Raw genomic sequence first — 21,165 nt, 5'->3', positions numbered from 1 at the left:
ATTTCCCCTCAAATTGAGCTTATTTTCTCTACACACACTAATGCTCAGGCTCTGATTTATCTCACTCTCAGCTTAATCCGACCATGGTGTCGGCTTCAATAATCCTCCGTTTGTAGCTGAAACTCTAATGGCATTATCTTCCCGTTACCCGAGTCTCTATAAAACAATAAAGAAATATTGTCTCCGTCAGCAGAACTTTGCTGAGATGTCATTGGATGTTTGGAATAAGCGAGTTTCTGTTGTTGGAATCGTTGTCCCCTATAAAAAGGTGAAAGTTTGCACAGCACAGAAATCATAACGTCGCGTACGCAAAGAACACAATTTAAATCCCACAGGACGGACAATCAATTATTTATCAACTCTCCCGTGTTGCTGAGGATGATGTTGTTTTGAAATATTGATGATGGCGACTAGACAGTGCCAAGTGTGTTTCCCGTGTGCGTGTGTGTGTGTGTGAATAAATATATAATTGTATTAGCAGATCTTTGTGTATGGCATATTTTATGTGAGTTTGCAGGTTTTCTGCCTTCTCCAGTTTTTATGGCTTAATGGCAAAAAAAATAAATACAAATGTTAACCTATGTATGCACTGGAATGTTTGTGTCTCTAGAGCTTGTTTTTATTTCTCAAGGTTTTTCTTCAATGTGATTTCAAGATTCATCCATTTTTGGAGCCAACAAATGTATTCACACCAGCTACTTCCAATTCAAATGTATTAATTACCAAATTACTCGTATCGTTTGAAGCTTTTTTCATGATTAAAACAAGATTTCCGATTGTTTTAGCTTCTTAAATGTGAATATTTTCTTCGTTTCTTTGCTCCACATAACAATGAAATCATTAAAACTGAATCATTTTTGGTTTTACGGACCAAACGATTCATCGATTACGAAAAGAATCGTTAGTTCGAATCCTAGTTCGTTTGTTCGGAAAGTCCGGTTTGTTTCGTTTGGTCAGGTGTGCCCGCGCAACCGAAACTCTGATCCGCATCAAACGCCTAAAACAAGCTAACCAAACGGAGGAAAGCAGACTACAAAGCAGGGCATTGTGGGTAAACGCAACCAAAACATACGTGCGTGTTGAACGATAGCCTGGGGAAATGTCCGAGTCCATTGTTGCAGCGTATATATGCGTCGTATGTTGACATAGAACGATAGGATTTTAACTCCAACAACGCCATCGATGAGCGAGTTTTCTTGCTCATTGTTGTCTCGTCTTCTCATTCAGTAATTCTTGATGCAGCGCCACCTCAGGTGAGGAGGGGAATACGTTATTCAAAAGTTTCGGTTCGTTTCTCTAAAGCGACAAAGTGTGAAAGCAAACTCGGAGCGGCTGAATGTCACAACCCCCAATCGTACCGAGTCAAGCTCCGTCTATTCGGTGCGAATGCCTAAGTTAAGTGCGACAGGAAGCCCGGTGGTACAGTCGAGGTTACACTTACAGTAAAAACTCAGCTCACAACACTCAGTGCGCTGCAGCTGGGCACATTTAAATAAGTGTGATGTGTATTTAATCGCTGTAAACACTTTTTTTTTTATATACTCGTTGTGAACATAGCATGGATATTATTTGCACAAAGCAGAACCTAAGGCAATTTCCGCCATTGACTTAGTAAACTGTGGGAGCTCAGCTGCTTAGAGAGAGAGTGTGTGTGTGTGTGTGTGTGTGTGTGTGTGTGTGTGTGTGTGTGTGTGTGTGTGTGTGTGTGTGTGTGTGACCAATGGTTTGACTGTTTGTTGCAAATCACACCACTGCTTCGTATTTTATTATGAATCAGTCAAACTGCAGGCAGGCGTGTGCGTTTTTTCCCAAGATTCCGCAGCCATGAGATGCTGAGTCGGACGCGGTTTTCATTCTTCACAGACTGATGGCCCGGTGGGAGCCATTAGGGAAATTAGACTGATCAATCAGAATGCATTAATCCAACTTGATCTGCTAAAGGCTGAGAAAAGTGCGTAATTATAACTATAGCAAAGATGCACACGTAGAAGAACATACTCCCACATATACACCCAGACGAATACATACATGGCGCTTCACGCTTTCGGAAGCTCGACGTGTGCTTGAAGCGAGCGAGATTATTTGTAAAAGTGACTGCGCTCCATCACATCATCTGAAAGGTGAGCATGTCTGACAGGGAAAGATTGTTGTGCTCGTTCAAACGCAGACAAAACCAACCGAACGTTACATGACACAAACAGACAATGAGAGATTTGGGGAAAACCTTTTTTTTTTTTGGGGTTGTGCCTCACCGTGTCGTTTACACGAATAGGACCTATCATCTGAGATGACAGGTAATGCCATTTATAATTTCCCAGAGAGGGCGAATAGCCGTAGGCCTGCCCTTACAGCACAGCAGATCAGCTCAGTAAGCTGCTAAATAAATGCCTGAGTGGAGGAACAGTATCAGCATGTAGAAAATGCTGGTTTTCTTAATAAAGAATAAAAGGTTTTTCTTTCTTAATACATGAGACACAAATAATAGTATTGTATAGACTAACCTGAATGCACAAGCATTGCTCAACAGCTATGAAGAACACACATTACTCATTATGTGCTTTTTTTTAAGACTGAATGTGCATTAAACTAAAACACAGCTCCAGATTAAATCATCTGTGATGAAAAAAAAGCATCTTTAATGAATCTTCAAAATGTTGTCTGGTCTCTAGTCTCTAAAAAAAGTTATCACAGATTCCATTAAAGCAGCCATTAAATTCAAAAAAAGCGTCTGCTAATACTAGAACATACCACGTTAAAAGCCATGATTCTATTAAGTTAAGTACAAGCTAATTAAAGCTAATTTCTTTATTCATAATTACTATAGTTAATGTTGTTGCGTTTAAAGTTCTTAAATTGTCTTTAAAGATTTCTTCCGTAGTAACATCCGCCCACTTCTCTTTAAAGTGATCCCCAAAAATATGTATTGGATCTGCAATGAAATAAAATGGATTTATTTCTTACCAAACTGATTTTTTTGAGCGCTTTAGAACAATTTTAACCACCAATGTTCATATAATCTCACTCCGAAACAAGACCTAATCATGCAATGTGTGCATTAACCTATTCTTCCCTGACCCTCTTTTTGGAGTCCCTGCTCGAAAATGACATGCCCAAACTAAATAGAGTAAATCTCTGCAGTTACAAGCTCTATGTGGATTATCTTGGTATCAAAATAAAGATTACAGTTGTTAGATTCCACCAGAAGTGTAAGTTTCACTGTATATGCTACTGTGTCAGAGTAAATGTACATGGAACACAACATAAATTAAGGATTTTTTTTCTCTCGTCTAAAAAAATATTGCATTTTAAAGAATTTAAATTGTATTTTATCACCTTTAAAATATGCAGTAGGAGCTTAAAAACACATGGAGGTCATGCAACAACATGTGGACATGAGCTGCGCAAAGACTGATGCTGCTGAAGTGAAGCAGAGTGAAATTACAGAGGTTTTAGTAAAGAGATGTCTAGGCGTTCTCTCTTTTGGCACAGTTGGGCACCATCTGTGCCATTTGTTGTTGTGGTGTTTTAACTGTGTTTCGTGAACATAAGAATGGTTTATATGAGCTTTTAGCCGAGTTTCTGGCCTTTCTGTTGGTATGCAGCATGTCTGTCTTTCTTAAAGTTTGATATGGTTTTATGACGCCTTTGTCGCTGCGGTACTGGGGATATGGTACTTTTACTAAAAACAGCACAAAACCCTACGTCATTTACTTTATATTAAAACAAACCTTGTTCCATTTGTGTTGGCATTTCTTTCTTGAGTCACACCTGTCTAATCATCGTCGGCATCACATTGTTAATGTCTGGTTCACAGGCCAGTGTTATTCTAGAGACAAACTGTCCCATCGTCTTGATGCATGTGATTTTGTGCTCAAGTCATGTGGAGGACACTCAGAGACACAGAGAGAGAGCAGAACTGGAGAATGCAGCGTTTGACCTTAATTTCAACTGACGGTGTGACGAATGTGCAAAAGACAGTGTTTTTGCATTTTCTGTTTGCAGCCTGCGTGCATCTTAATTTAGCTTTGTGCCCGTGTGTGTGTGTGTGTGTGTGTGTGTCCGCGGCTTTCAAGTGGAAACACCTCAAACTGCCTTAGACTGAGCTTTGTACTGCTCTGCCTGGATTCTTTCAGTCAGGGGGGGTGTTTGAAGATAAGAACCAAAACTATTATTGCCCTAAAGCTAACCTTAAAGTAAAACTTTGTGTAACTGGAACCATAAAATCTGGTCTTAACCCTCAAAAAGCAGTCCATCTATGGGGCTTAAATCTTTGTTGAAACACATGGAAGCAGATGAGGGTAAGTTCACAGAGACTCCGTAGGGCTGCTCCTCCACATCCCTCTTTGTCTTTTAGGCGTATTCTTATGCCACTGCCTGTAAGAAAGAGCTGTTTTCTCTGCTCATATTGCAATTGCACACAAGTATTAGAGAAGTATTGCCTGAAGAGAAAGAAAGAAAGAAGGGAGGCAGACATTTGTACTACTGTACAGTGTGCCCTCTTTAGTCTAGAGCATCAAAACGGGACCAACCCGGCTGCCATTTACACCATTTATGTCACTATTTATGTCTTAAGAAACCCATTCAACCCAACACAAACTCAAAAGTTCATCTTCATGATGCAGCCAGTCGTAATCCACCAAACCATAGCGGTCCTTTAAATGCCACCTGCACCAAAAAGCCATAAAGAAAAGAGCAGTGTATATAGACAAAGCTGCAGTGTGCACGCAGCAAATTATGCAAATCAAACAAAAACAAATCGGCAGAGCAGCGCACAGTTCAGTCTTCTCGCAGCAAATCTCCCTCATCTGTTGTTTCCTCCTAATCTATACTGCATCTCCACTGCCCTCAGAGACGCGTCGGCTCCTCCTCGAGCAGCGTTTTCCTGAAATAGCACCAGCGAGCCCTCACGGGCGACGTACTGCCAACATAAGCGCTGTATCTAACAAAGCAGCTCCGATACAGTACATAAAAAAGTATATGAGATGGGCGCGGCCTAATCTAAAAATCAGGACGCTGCTCGCAGGATTTATTTACGGTAGCTTTATGCATGCATGTCTCACAACAGCTTTATGTCTGCTTTCTATCATCCGTGTCTACAATTAGAGTGTGGCACGTCATGCGCTGATTTTAATCACCGTCGCGCACAAATCCCCCCGTGAAAACTTGGGGAGACAACTCAGGGTCGGCAAAGTCGGAAAGTAGCGTTAGTTTGAGATTTTTTTAAATCTTCACTCCAAGGGTTTAAAAGACGTTAGCATGAGTCCACTGGTTTGAGCCCTCGTCCTCTGGGAGTTCAGGGTATTTATATTAATACCCTTTTAAAGACTTTTTCAAGACCGTCTGATAATATTTTATGACCTTATCGCCACTTCAAGCTGCAATCAATCAGCAACACATATTTGAATTTTTAGGAAACATACATTTTCCCTATATCTGATGATTTTGGAGTTCATTTCGTGCGATTTCAGATATTATTTTTGCGCCAGGACGACACGTTCACTGAAAATAAATACATTTACGCATACTTTTTGCAGTCGAACTCTATGGACAAAATGTAATACCTCGTGAAATCGCCATTAAGACTATTTAAAGGGCCTTAACTTTCCAAAATTGAAATCACATCTGATTTACTTACACATAATTGAGGCTTGAAACCAATCAAACAGAGGCTGAATCCATGTGCTTTGATTTGTGCCACTAAAAGATCAGAATGGGGTCAGCAGTGTAAAAATCCACTTAATTTGTTAGCAATACAACTGTTGAGTGTTCTATCTTTTCAGGTTTCAAGTGTATGACATTTTTTTATTATTATATTATTTGATTATTTATGGTACAGTTTTTTTCCTGGGGGAGTGAGAGACGGCGTTAAATTGACATGAGAAAAAGCTAAAAGTGCTGCCTCTGTGATAAACTGAGTATGAACAGTGCTCACCATCTGAAAACCAAGGTTTGTAATTTATTTATTTGGGTTAAATCTGTCACTTTGAAGATAATTGAATGGGTCCACGCAGCCATTATTTCCTTGCCGTCTCCTATACACTTTGTGTCAAATAAATTAATTCCGCTGCATTGCAGTGACCATTACTGTCACTTATCAGACAAAGGGAGACGTTTCTTTTATAGGATGAGGAGTGAGCCGACAATGGCGTGCATGTGAAAGCGGGAATATTAGGGAATAGGTGGAGGGTGGTGAGGAGAAGAAAAAAGCAACAGTCTGTGCTTATTCAGAAAACAAATCATGTCTGAGGGAAGTAAATGAGAGAAAATGAGAATAGACAAGGAGGTAGCTTGAGGACAAGATATAATCTGAATTCATTCTGGGTGTGTGTGCAGTCTATAACCTTATCAGCCACGCCAGTAAAGACACCAGACAAATACAGCTGCCACTGTTGTCAACACAGACAATAATACAATCAGAGCTCTCGCCAAAACCATTCAAGGCCGTGTCTTCACAAACACCGTTAGCGTTCATCTGCAGGAGGAGATCGTGAGCACGCTCGACTGTGAACGACCAGGACCCCGAAAAACGACCGGATTACGTCAGAGGGCGCCGACGACGATGACGATGAGCCAGCGACTTATAGGCGATACTGGATGCAGACTGGTTAATTGAGGGAGCACCGTAACCTTCGCAGAGACATAACCATCATAAAACTCACTGTGGAGAAATTTCTCAATTACAAGCGGGTAATAACACTTAGGGCAGAACAGCGGCCCCCTCTCCGCTTGTAAAACGAATCGGCTTTCTGGTTAATGTGTGTTGGTGTTCGCAATGGCCTTAGGATGGAATAACACGGCAGGCCTAAGTTTAAACAGAGGGGAAATAAAGGTCAGGGGGAATCGGGGGATAAATACAGAGTTTACAGATGTGTCGAGCAGACGACGCCATCCAAGAGCCAACAGTGTGGGATGTATAAGGGATTATACTTTGTTCTTTTGGGATAGGTACTACAATTTCCTCATTCAGAAACCAATTATAAGTAAAATATAAACTAAAACTCCAGATTTGTTGTTTTAGCAATGCTATTATGACTATTATTTCTCAATCACTATTGAAACGCATGCTGTTTTAAGCTAACAAATCTTGTGGCGGGGGGAAAAAACCGAGCTTCTACGCTTACACCTGAACAATAGCATGACCCTTAGTCGAGCAGATTAGCAAAATAATATTTTACGTCTGGAAGAAGCACTGAATGTACCTCTTAGGTCATTCTTTTGAAAAATCCCATTACCCAAGTAAACATCTAAATGGCGACCATTTTTAAAGATGGCCGCCTTCTCCAACCTGGGCCGATTTCAGTGATTTTGGTGTCAAACGATGAATATAAATAGAAGCTTCTTATTCTCTCCAGCATAATAAATCTGACTTCTCTGTGGTCTTATTTATACCCATTAGGCAATTTTATACAAAGTTGCCTCAAAAATAGCATTTCAGAGCTTGTATTGGCAGCCATCTTGGGAAAAAATGGCAGCCATTGTGATTTTTTGTGCAACTAATGGGTTTTTAACAAAAGAATAATCCCCGGGGAGTTTTTGTGCCAAATGTTGGTGCTTCTTTCCACAAAGATTTTCCTGAAATAAATGCAATAATCTGCTCTACTACCTGACTCTCTTAAAACTGGAGTCTACAGCACACTGGTGGCAAAAAGACATCTCGTCAGTGTGATCAAGCAAGCCAAGAAAAGACAAGAGCAACATTATGGATTCCAACAGCTTTTAAACACCAAAGAAGAAGAAAAAAAGAATTCCATCATTCCGCTTGGTCAGGAAAGCAGTGTAGCCACACGTGCATACACTATAGGGCTGAACCATTCTGAATAAATATCTAATTGCGATTATTTTTGACTGAAATCGCGACTGCGATATGATTTGCGATACATAATATTCTAATTTTCATCTGAATCACATATTTAAAATGATTATTATGTGATATTTGTGCAGACGCACGAGAAACAAATGTGTTTTCTTCGGTCTGTCGGCACAATATTTAATCTAAAAATGGTAGTTTGACACATTTTGTCTTCAAGAAACACTCTGTCTAACCCTTCACATGCCGATGAATCCAGTTGCTCATACGCACACAAACACAGGCTACAGGAGTGCAGTGATACAGTGGCTCTGCAGCTGTACTGTATCTAGTGCCACACACACACGTAAGCGATTGTCACGCCAGGTTTGTTCAACACGAAGTGACAGGGAAAGGAAGGAAAGACACATCTGCAGGGAACGTGTGATAGACATTAACATCCAGTGTGGAGAAGAAGAAAAATAAAAAAAACATGATGATAGGGGACCACAGAGCGGGAGATGTACAAATGTACAATTCGACCCGTACCAGTGGAAATACACGCGTTAATGTGTACACGCATGACTGTGTAACGTGTACGCCTGTTAACTGTATTTACAACCACGAGTGGAAACTCTAAAACTAGCAGTGAAAAAACAATTTAGTCAACTAAAAACTAAGAAAACGTTTTTCCAAACTTCATTCTGGAATACAGAGCATTTAAATTTTGACTTTTGATTTATCTACAGGTGTTGAAAGTTAAAGAATGAAATTAAAGGATTTGATAATAGTCCATATTTGGTGTTGCACATTCATTCATCCTTTCCAGCATCTACAAGTCAAGGCTTTTCCCATCTCTGGGAAAACAAGCTCTTGATGTCAGTCAGTTACAAAGATTTGAGTTTTAAAAAACAGAACATGTAACTCTAAGTTTCACTGTAAGCCAATAAGCCGAGAAGTATCATGATGTGGTGGTAAAAACGTGGAGCTAATACCCAAACAGCTGCTACCAACACAACTCCCGCTAATGCGACAAAGCCCTACACAAATGTGAAAAGCGCTCACACCTGACAATTCCTCCTCAACAATGTGGGAATAAAACCAAGTTCTGTAGACGAAGAAAACTGGCTTCAACCAACACATCCATCTCTGTACACTACTCACAAAAAGTGTCAGAATGCACCTGAAATGCACTCTTAACTTCTCTAACCAAAACCAAAGTTAACCTTCTCTAAACTCTTGGTCAATGTTTCAGTACTTATTGAATAACATGCTGTTCCATCCACCTCAATCTACCGCTTTATCCTCCACCATACACCAGCGCCAATCTCAGCTGACATAGTGCGATAGGCGGGGAACACCCTGGACAGTTCGCCAGTCCATCGCACACTCTCACACCTACGGTCAATTTAGAGTGACCAATTCACCTAATCCCCAAATCTGCATGTTTTTGGACAGTGGGAGGAAGACGGAGAACCCGGACAAAACCCACGCACACACAGGGGGAGAACATGCCGCGCGTGACGTCACGTTTGCGTGACTCCCGATTGTTAAAACGAGTCTCTAAAGTAGCGCTAAACTACGCACATACGCAGTAACACAGGTGCAGCTGGTTATTTGTAGCGCTGCTCTTTTCCTTTAATAAACAGACCGCTCCAGTTCGACTGTAGGTGCGCTAACTGGCGATAAAAGGAGCTAATGCAGCTAACGGAGCTAACTGGTAAACGGTGCCTGGACTCCGGTGTCGGGGCACGTAAACATGACGTCATGCGCGTCTTTTTCCGGTCAGTCGTCATGGAAACGTGTCCTGCGTTAACGTGCATTAACTTGCATTAATGTGCATTAACGTGCATCAACGTGCATCAACGTGCATTAACGTGCATCAACGTGCATTAACCTGCATTAATTTGCACAGCACTACCAGCTATGTGGTCATGCGACAGAAATGACAACAAGGAATCAGATCATCGGTCACAAACACGGTCATGGGTAAATGGTAAATATGATCCGGTCAGGTAGTAAACAGTTGATTATAAAGGGGTCAAATAAAAGTAATAAAGAGAATTCGCTCCTCAGCTCTGCTCAGTTTAAATCAGTCCTTTAACATTTATAGATTTGGCAACATTTTCTAATTTTACTGTTGAACGTGAGCCAGAAATTACACAGTTTCACATAATGAAACACGGTGGAAAACTCTCTCCCTCCTCCTGTGTGTGTGTGTGTCTGCAGGTGGTGAGTGCAGGCTTAATGAGAGGGCCAGTTGTTTCACGGGGGGCTGATTTTGCGAGAGCAGATGGATCAGTCTCGCAGTCTCTCTCTGGTCTCAATCGCGTCCCCACGCTGCTGCCGCCGTCGCCCCATTGAACAGCCAATTTCCTGCCGGCTCATCACAAACGTACATAAAACCGTACTCGAGGGGGAGAGAACTGCGAAAAAAAACAGCGTGTGCGAGACGACCACGGAGGCGAACATAAACGCAGAGAACTGGGTGTGACGCACACACACACACACACACACACACACACACAACATCAACACACTGTTGATTATAGCAATACAGGAATCTTTTGTGCACAGACAAGCAGAAAAGTATTTAAGTACATTAACGGATCCACGTGGCGTCTCGCTCTCGCACACCAATCTCCTAAGAAGGAATCACGGTTGGACACTGCACAGATTTTAATGAGCTGAGCAGATGTCTTACCCAAAACCGCAGTGCACGAGCAGTTGATTAATCAAGTAAACAGACGCACGCGATTCATAATTTACCAGACACAAAAAAAACACAGTAATCTCTATTAATCACAAGCGCAATAATCCCAAATCCCCCCCCCCCCTCCACTGTTCCATTACCTCTCACTTACACACAGTGCATCTGGTTTTTTTAATAACGCTTTCACGTATTCTGCATTCTCCTTATTTAAGCATCTCCATTTTCCCGTGTGTTCATCTCTCTCCGCGACGGATTACGACACGAGCGAGCGAGCGTGGACTATAATTCCTGCCGCCATCATCTCGAACACAACACATCCAGAGTCTGTTTCAAAGTGAAAGCACTCCATTTACATTCACAGAGGAGTGTTAAGGGTTCATTTTCAAAACTATAACATTAGTCTGGTCATTTTTTCAATATCTGGATGCAAAAAGGTTGCATTTATTCCATTTGCTTTGTTTGTTATTTGCATTTCACGCACAAGCCAGCTGACTAACGGCATGCTTCCACTATAAAGAGCATGCACACACATATAGAAGCGACACAGGAGTTCTTATTTTAACTCAAACTATAGAGGGAGAGGAAAAACGGTCGGCCTCCACAACGTGACCTCTGCCTTTCAATCTCAGCACCTTGTACAGCAGGGGGATTATTAGAGTGGTGCCTTTTCTTTTATCCTTCCTTACTACTGGCACTTAGCCTTCGCTTTGGGTCGTGTGACGCGACATTGGCCGGCTAAAGTGTTAATGACGTTTAACCACACGTTCAGATACATCTCTCTGTTATTTAGAAGGCAGAGCGAGGCAAGGTCGGTGCGTTTCCTCTTATTTCACCTTGCAAATTGATAAGTGCACACGTTTTGTTCAGGTGCTTTCTTCAATGGAATTTCATTTTTATATTCGGCCAGACACAGACAAAGTTATACTAAAATGTACCATTAGAACAAATGGGCCTCTATACACCTATGTACATATTCTATTCCAAAACCAGACATTTGCAGCTAGAACAGTCGTTTACCACATTAACAATGTATACAGCAGGGGTGACAAACTCATTTTCACATCAGCATAATGGTGACCCTCAAAGGGCCAGATGTAACTGTCATACAGAATAAATGTAACTAAATGTAACCAAATATAGTGTAAAATAAAGGTAACTACTCCGTAACATATTGCTAAATAACTTTCTGTATTTATTACTTATTCAATTTCACTCATCGCACGATGCATATACAATGATGCACTGCGATCTAGTGGCGTCACTTTGCGTGTAACGTGATCGCCATGCATTGTGGGAAATGTAGTTTATGGTCAACGCACGCCTTAAGGCAGCATATACCTATTTTAGCATAGATTTTTAAGACTAATTAATCACTCGCGGGCCGCATAAAATGACGCGGCGTTAACGTTATATTCAGTGGAAAAAAATCCTTCAAAAATAAGGATATCTCTAAGTGACCACAAACTATTCAATGGTAGTTTACCTCTACTCGAAAATCACCAAAGATGGAGTCAGAAAAGAGCTCACCAAAGTGTATTTACAAACATTTCGACTGTCTTCGGTGCAGAATCCCCTGGAGAAGTCAAGGTGAAAGCCACAGATTCTGTATAATAGCCACCCACTTCGCTTCCCCTGTCACCGCTGCGGATCAGACCGGTAATTTCCCATCTACTCTCTGCTCCTATATGCACCACACGTAACGATAAATCTTCATTTGTAAGCATTTAAATCTTGACAACAGCTACAGGGGGGGGGGGGAAAAGCCTCTTCTGCCAAGGGTTATACGAGTGGCATTTACATTTATGATTTGATGGCTTCATCCTGATGTATCATGGGGTTTCCTGTGGCTGTGAAGCACCAGCGACGCCACATAGATAGAGCAGTGAAGGGACTATTTATATGGTAACACACACACACACACACGCACGACACATGTAAGTACCTTCTGTGCGGACGGTGAACGGGGAGTCCCCCAATCTCTTGGCTGAGAATTGTCCCCCAAGAGAGGTCATTAGAAAGCAGAGGCTGAAAAATCCTATTCCCACCACGAATATCCTGCAACACAAGGGAAGGAAGGAGGGCACACATTAAAGAGGAGGAGGTGAAACAGGGAAACATATTTGAGGGCACGGGCAGGTAAATTGGTGTTTTGGGTGCCACCGGCGACATTTCAAGAGGCGCGAGACGAATTCTGGGTGAGGATGTAGGTTTTGACGATAATAAAAACGAAGGTGAATTATCAACAGGCAAAGATGAGAGTAAATGTGGCAACAAGAAGAAGAGAAACGAAGAGACGGTCGTGAAACAGCAGGCGGCTCTTCTTGAAGGCAGCGTTTAAATAGAGCACTGATCACATGCAGGAAAGAAGAACTTGGAAGCGAAGAGGCACTTGAAGCATTTTTAGCGCGACGATATTACTGCCTCGCATAAATCTAGGGCAAGGCAAAATATATATATATAATATAAAGGGTAAAAGCAGGTTATTTTGGTTATTCTCATCATAAATTAAAAATATTGGAGGCACACAAAGGAGAGCGGAGAAGGGGAAGGAGAGAGCAGGAGATGACGAGTAAAGAGCGTTTAAAGACAGCTTAAATAACGAGTGTTCACCCTGAAAGTCTGAACCACACAAAGCACAGCAACAATACTGGATTTCATTCAAAGAATGTGATGAAACTATCAGAAAACCGTGATAATTATCATGATAAATGTTAATTTTTGGTAACTTTAGATTAGGGAACACATATTCACCATTAACTACGTGCTTACTAACATATAAGTAGCATAATAGTCCTTATTCTACCTCTATTATGACATGAATTAAGATTCTTTCTATATTAGGTGCTAATTCGTGACTAATATTTACTAATAAAGGGCTAGTATGCGACTTATACACACGTTAGTAAACACCTAGTTAATGGTGAATATGTGTTCCTAATCTAAAGTGTAGAAGTGTTTAAGAAACCTTACATTACATGACATTTAGATAGAAAATTACGCAGATAATTATTGCTATTGTTCCATCTTCTGCACTCCGATGTAACTTCACACCATGTCGTCCTCACATATCAAAAACAACTACGCTCAGAGACGAAGTTCTTGTTGCTCAAATCAGTTCCTGGTGGGACACGAGCAGTAAATCGGTCTCAGGTGATCGTTTTCTTAGAAAACGTCGCCTCACATCTACTTTGCACACCTGGCTTTGTTAAAGTTAAACGTGTTGTTGTGAGCATCTCCCTTGTTACAGCCACGAGAGAATGAGATGTTTGACTTAAAAGGAGTTGAAAATCAGGTCTTTCTTTATCGGTGTAAAATCCTGCCCTACTTAAGCTACTTTCTTCAGGTGTATGTGGATCAGGGGTTGCTATTTTACGCGCGGTTCTTTGGGGAAGCAGAAAAGGCAACGCTGATTCATATCCACTGGACAAAATACCTGTCAGCCTCCATGACTAACAAGTTAAGCCCTACTCTAAAAAAACCCCAGAAAGGCTTGCTGCTCTGCTGCGATCCCCAATGGCTCACACTGCAGCACTTACTTATACCATATGGCTTCAGCAGCTGATGTTTTTCAAAAATGTTTAATTTTCAATTCTCAGTCATGCTAATCCGTTTCCAGCGTGTGAGGAAACGCAGGAATAAAACAGCGGGAAATAAAGAAACTTTTCTTTGCAAAACAATTATTACAGTTCAAAATTGCTGCTTAAACTTCTAAAGGTCACACAGAGTGGTCCTATCGCACATATATGTGAGTTATGGAGGACATGTTTTATGGTCGACAACCTCCTAGTTGCTGTAAATGAGCAGATAGAAATCTCTCCTCGCTGAAGCTCTCGTCAGCCGCGGTGTTTCAGACTGAAATCTCACACCCAGAAGACAGAACTGTGTTGTGATTGGCCAGTCAGCTAGAGCCTTCCCAACTGTCTTGTGATTGGCCAATACCCGGAAGTGACATAATTAGTATAATTGTTGTCCCGCTTTGTCCCTAAAAAACGTGAGAGCGCAGGCGAGGGCAATAGTATCCGGAAGAGCGGAAGTCAGCGAAGTGTTCTATTCTTGGCTGCACAGTGCAGCACAGAGTTCTACACAAACTTCCAGCCTCAGAGGATTTACATTTTATATATGACGGCAATGTGCTGGCTAGAGTTGGCAAATTATGGTTTTTCCGAATGCTAACTGCTGTTAGCTACCGTTAGCCTCAGTGACGCTGACGTAGTTTCCTGTGTCATATTTGCATTTAAAGAGACAGGCACTCAAAAACGAGCGTTCTGAGCAGGGCTGTTTTGGCAGGGTGATTGAACTGCTGTGGTGCTTCATCCTTAAGGTACGACATGTTTATTAGGACACCAGGGAAGTAGCTTAACGTGGAGAAATAGGGTATAATACGTCTCCTTTAACTTGAGGTTAGAAAACTTAATCTTGAACGTGAACATGTGAATGCATTATTCAAAGATATTGCTTTGTCTTCAGACAAAAGCTGTTTGCTTGAACGCACAGGCCAGTGTAAAAATCTGACAGCACTACTGGAATGCTAAGTAGCTCCAGTCACGCAAAGTTCAGAACAAAAGCCCTCTTAATATTGATGAGCAACGAAAAGGAAATGAGTTCCAACGCAAAAGCCATTGTTGAACTGGTGCGACTGACCCCAACGGGATCAAGATGATGTTGAATAATCCGTTAAGTATAGAGCGTGGTGGTTTGGCGAGCTCCCAGGGTGACTTTATATGCACAGATGGAGCCAAAAGTGTCTCGCCCCTGGGTTGTTATACACTGTGATGGCTTCAAGGACGGGCTTTTTAGTCTCAGGCAACACGCAAAACAATTGATAACGAGGAATCACCGCCGTCGCCGCCACCGTCAAACACGCCAACGGCTACCTGATCACGCAAAGCAGTAATTCATCATCGTGTTCCGAAGCGATTTGACTCCATTTTCAGCCCGAGCTGGACATAATGAATTACTGTACTGATTGCACTTAGGAGGCAGACGGATGAGGCTGCGCATGAATACGTGTTGAATGTCAACTTCTCAGATCTGATTACCGTCACGATTGGCTGGCGGCGGACGCAGACACTTCAACGAGATGATCAGCGCGATCATCGGGACGACGGGAAGAGGTTTCGAAAGCAAAGTGTCGGCGTGTAAATGTGTCACCAGTTTACACTGAAAGCATCAGAAGACTGTTATCACCCAGCCTCTATATAAGAGTCTGTTCTTATCCACTCCATAACGTCGTATACTGTGCCTCTGCCTGCTCTGTGCTTCTCCCAGGATACTTTGGCGTTATGAAATAATGAAATATTACCCCCCATCTGTTCCAGGCATATTGTGGAATGAATTGGAAAAGCTCAATCATTGTCAGGAGGACCCACAGAGCAGCGATATGGGAACTGGTGTGAATCCAATCCCATACGATCATTAAGCTCAAAGGATTATTAGTCATAAATATGAAGCCACGGGAGGAAGACTTATACCTGCATGGATGACACACTTTATATATAAACATCTGGCCAGCAGGCCGAGGAAATGGAAGCCAACAATCTAAATATGTCCGTCTTCTACCGCTTTATCCTCCACATGAGGGTCATGGGAACATACATTACCGTTGTCCTTATTTTTGAAGGAAAAGCACTTTTTTTTCAATTAATATAACATTAAATTAATCAGAAATACACTCTATACATTGTTAAACCATCTCTCCAGTGTTCTAATGGTACATTGTGTTTGCTAATCGCGTTAGAAAGCTATTGGATGATTCTAAAATCCTTGTGCAATGATGTTAGCACAGCTTAAAACAGTTTTGCTGGCTCTTTGACGAAAGGGCAAAACTGTTATTTCTAATCTTGCCAATGTCTTGACTACATTTTCTATTCATCATGCAACACTTTTGATGAATAAAAGTGTGACTTTTAATGGAAAAGAGTGTCCAATTTAGGTAAATCCCCGTTTTGGACTGTGGGGGAGAAACTGGAGAACCCGGAGAAGACCTACGCACACGGGGGAGAACTGCAAAACGCAAGAGTGCTAACCACAACGCCGACCGTGTGGTCTACAAGTTCTGTGATGGGTTTGATAGAGTCTGTGAATAAAGGATTGACGGACAGCAGCAATTTATGCTAGGAAGTAAAAACAAACAATTACGGAGACACGAGCGTCAGCTCATGTGGGGTCTGCTGATGTTAGTCTAGCGTTTCCCTTCTCTGATCTTTCAATCATTTATCCGCTCTCCACAGTGGCGTTAGGTGGGTGATACGAGAGGATTAGGCCCCGGTCCTGCCTGACGAGCCTTTAATTAATACGCTTAAAAGTGAACGCTCCGCTCGCTGTAATTGGATCAGAAGGAGAGATCTGCTATCAGCTAATTGGCTTCCTCCACGCGCCTCTAGGTAGATTATTTCTGAAGCGAGCAGTTTTGTCAGGAAAGGGAGGAGCCGTGTGGCGTTTTGGGGATTTCTAATAAAACTTTTTTTTTTCCTGTAACAGGAACTCGCCTGAAGTGTGGGCACGATTGTCACATCGTAGCATCCGTACGCCGCCTACGGTTTTGAGAGTATGACGAGCAGGATTTATTATAACACTTTATTTCTTCAAGTGCTGTCAAGGGGGTTAAGATGGATCCACTTCTGGAGCATTTAGTGGACACTTAGTGTATGAAGCGGTCTGCTTTTTACTGCAGAATTACTGCTTCCAGGAAACACAGGCAGATTGACACATGCAAGCCTGTAAATAAGCAGTTTTTTTGTAGCAGTAGCATGCATTTTTCAATATAGAAATCACGGTTGTGAGCTAAGCTAGAGTCAGGATTGTGGTTAAAATACGATTGTGAAGCTCTTCTGAACATCCAGGTTTTATTTTTGTTTAAGTAAAATCCTTTTAGGGCAAGCTTCTTGGTGTTTTCCAGCCATGGTGCTGCTGTATGACGGCGTCTCGCTTTACACGAGCGGTGTGCTTCTTCCAAAATGCCATACTGAGATGGGCTCAATCAGCATTGGTTGAACTCATTTGGAAATGGTTTGAATGTAAACAGACACTTGTTTACATTACAAAGTTAAGCACTACAGCTTTAACTGGACAAGTATACTGTATTATATGTATAACTATATCACTATATCCCTCATTAAAGCTGCCTAGGGAAGTGGCACTTCAATATTTTCCCTCCATCCACAGCAGAAAACTAAGTCTTGGGATGGTGATATGGTTTGATTTTGGGTAAATTCTCTCTCTCAAGACTAGTGCAGCTGCGCGACAAAGCTGCTGAATTAAATGTGCCTGAATTAATGCTCATCGACTGAGCAGATATAGATGTTTGTTCTGGATGACAGTCGCTGCACAGGTGCAGCTGCACTGTGGCGAGGAGTAAGTGAAAGGTGGTAAACACTCGAGGAGGTCCTTCGTTCTTCTGCCACAGAGAGAATTTGAGATTAAAAGCAGCGCAGACTAACACAAAAAAAGATGGATATTTGATGACTTGAAGGCTGCTATAACTCTGGCCCCATCGAGGCAAATAACATAAAGCAGACTGGCACATCATGGCTCAATGGACTGTAAAAAATATCAGCTGTTAAAGTGGTTAACGTGTAATAAATCCCCCTCCAGTTTTCCCCCTCCCTCTCTCTCTCTCTCTTCACATCATCACAAACAAAGCGTTGCTACACAGCGATAACGGAGCCATCCATGCAGCGAGAGAACTAAGTTAGAGCTCGGCTGACTGATAAAAACGGGATTATGATGAACAACCGCTCTTTCAATGATGCAGCTCTAATATAAAGGAGTTCAGCTTCTCCTTGACAGGATGACACACAAAAACACACACTATCTGGACGGTCTAGCCCTGGGTTTCTCACTCCTGGTCCTGAGGAGCCATAGTCCTGCACGTTTTCCCTCTGCTCCAACACACCTGATTCAAATGATCATTAAGCTCTGCTGAAGCCTGATTAACTATTTGAATCAGGTGTGTTGGAGCAGGGGAAAACACCTTAAACCAGTTAAATAGGTTTAAACTCAACTGTGCACAATATGGGATTTGTACCAACTAGGAACCACATTTATTGTAAAAGACAAATGCAAAAAAGTCAATTTTAAAGGAAACGCAGTGGAAATTGTTCAATAACAGGTACTGAAAACACAATTTCATCCACGTTAATCATCTTAATCCTCTCCACACTTGCGCTTCTGCCTCATTAGGACCTGGGTTTCGGTCTCCATGAGGACTACAGGGTCAGTAAATGATGGTTCTGTGAATTTACCCTCAAATAAAACATGGATTCATATATTTAAAAAATAATAATAAAAAAAAAATCATCGCTGTTTCTTACCTGAACGGTTTGAACGTGACTAGACATCTTCGGACCATTATTGTACCGTCGATGTAGCCACTAATCATTTTCCAAAAAGGGCGACCCCTGACATCGTTGTAGACCTCTCGTCCTGGTTGAACTTCAGCTGACCAAACATCGCGGTCCGCGGTCCACAGTCCACGGTCCAAAGCGTCCACGAAACGCTCCTTTATCGCTCCGAAAAGAGGAAAAGGTAGAAAGTTTAATTCACCAAGTCCCGGTTCGTGTCGAGGAAAAACACCGAGAAGCTAAAACTGCTGCTGCTGCTGCTGGTGTGTGTGTGTGTGTGTGTATCCTGCGCGAGATAAATGATAATAGAAACCTGGTTGTTGTTGTCCAAACGTGTCAATAAAAGTGTGTCCTCGTGCCGTCTTTCCTCCTCTCGTGATGAAGAAGAGGAGCTGGGTGCACGCGCCGCGTCTCAACTTCACAGTGTAGCCGAGCAGCACTGCGCGAGCGTGGCGAGGGAGCGAGTGAGTGAGTCGAGTGAGCCGTGGGTTTCCTCTGTGATGACGTCACGTCTGCTACGTCCGGTTAGTCCTTTCACGATAAGAGCCTATATTTTACGGGAAATTAAAAAATATATATTTATCAATATTCTAATGTAGGAGAACATATTATGCTTGTGAATGAAATCAAGGCTTCATATTTTTATGTGTATATATATATATATGTATATATTTGACATTAAACGGTTTACAATATGCTAAAAATGTAGTTTGTGTAGTAGCATAATATGCTAGTTTAAATCCAGGAGCTACAGTAGCTTGTTAAATATTTATTGGACATTACTGGATACAGACCAATAAGTGTAAACAAAAATACTGGGTATTTACCTGGTTTCTATATGGTGAATTTTAGTGTATTATTGGGTTATAAGCTGGTAATAAGCAGGTAGCTACAGCCCCCAATTACTAGCAATTTACCCAGTAAATATATGGTAACAGAAATGTGTTACTTGGTATTAACCTGTAATTAGAAGGTAAGAACAATGGCCAAAATACTGGGTAATTACCCAGTAAATTATAAAGCGTTATTATATTAACGCTTAAATTACATTATAGTTACACTTATATTACTTAAAGCTAAACTGTATAACTGCAATATGATCATTAAAATTATTACAAATGGGATTTCTTTCTGTTTTTTTTCAATTTTTTTTTTCATTTTTTATATTCTTGTAAATATACATGAAAATGTCTAGTAATATGCCTGTTACCTATTTTAAATAAATAAATACAAAGTATATTCTTCTTTGATTGTGTTATGGTGACATTATATCAAAGGTTTAGGGTTAGTATTATTGTATTGTGAGTATTCTTTTATTTGGGAGGTTGCTTTCCCCTCATTTCCTCCACAGTTGCATCTTCCTCCCGCTCACTTGACAAGCTGGTCCGGCTGCACAGTAAAATAGAAAGATGTGTTGATCTGAATGTGAAGCCTCTCTGTAGCAGCAGCAGTCGTCTCTGGATGGCGCCGCCTCTATGGGCTTTTCCACTGCGCTGTTGTGACACACAAGAAAGTCAACTTTTACTGTCTACGCCTTTACTGTGGCCACATGTTCTTGTATGTAGCCCATTAAAATTGCACTTTAATTGATTCCTAATCAAAAAAAAAAATCTATATCTTATATTTCCTCAAGCGTTACACTTGTGTTTATTAAAACTCTGTGATTATTTATGATTCCCTGTGAACAGATTTAGCTCATTAGGATCTACATTGTCAGTATCCATGTGTTTGGTGCTGGTTTTGTCTGTATTTTGTTGTGCCTAGTTGTTCAGCACCACGGACAGCGAATGAGATCAGCACTGCAACTGCGGCACTCAGCGGCCGATTGTGGTACTGCAGCCACAGGATTGGCACTGGAAGGAAGGAAGGAGATAGATAGATAGATAGATAGATAGATAGATAGATAGATAGATAGATAGATAGATAGATAGATAGATAGATAGATAGATAGATAGATAGATAGATAGATAGATAGATAGATAGATAGATAGATAGATAGATAGATAGATAGATAGATAGATAGATAGATAGATAGATAGATAGACTGGCTCATGTACAACTTAAGACAACCTTATTTGCTCAGTGAGTGAAATAATCAGCATTCACTTTTAGCTGTGGCACAGATTACTCAGTCTGCAGCCAGCCGAGCGTTGGAGCAGAACCGGAGGCAGAAGGTGGAGTTCTACAGGGAACCAGAGTGAAGATGACAGTAAAAACCAGAAACTCCCTTCACGCATCACTTGCCGCTGGTACACGGGGATATGACTGACAGGCCTGCCACCCATGCTGTCCCCCTCTCTGTGGATTGTGTGAACAGTTCCGCA

General features: G+C 41.5%; 1 protein-coding gene across 1 annotated transcript in view; it reads right to left on the bottom strand.

Moving 5' to 3' along the window:
* Positions 1-18,879, bottom strand: part of LOC310943941 (alpha-1,6-mannosylglycoprotein 6-beta-N-acetylglucosaminyltransferase B-like) — a gene marked incomplete at both ends in the record, with an annotated part of 95,272 nt that extends 76,393 nt beyond the window's left edge. Inside the window, 2 exons of the mRNA XM_083909637.1 lie at positions 12,442-12,554; positions 18,812-18,879. Of these exons, the coding sequence (XP_083765763.1) occupies positions 12,442-12,554; positions 18,812-18,879 (181 nt within the window). The remainder of the gene's footprint in view (positions 1-12,441; positions 12,555-18,811) is intronic.
* Positions 18,880-21,165: the final 2,286 nt, after the last annotated feature.

Source organism: Microchirus variegatus (genome assembly GCF_963457635.1).
Source record: "Microchirus variegatus genome assembly, chromosome: 23".
NCBI lineage: Eukaryota > Metazoa > Chordata > Actinopteri > Pleuronectiformes > Soleidae > Microchirus > Microchirus variegatus.
Note: the sequence above shows the minus strand (reverse complement) of the source record. Positions and strands in the feature narration are given on the sequence as shown.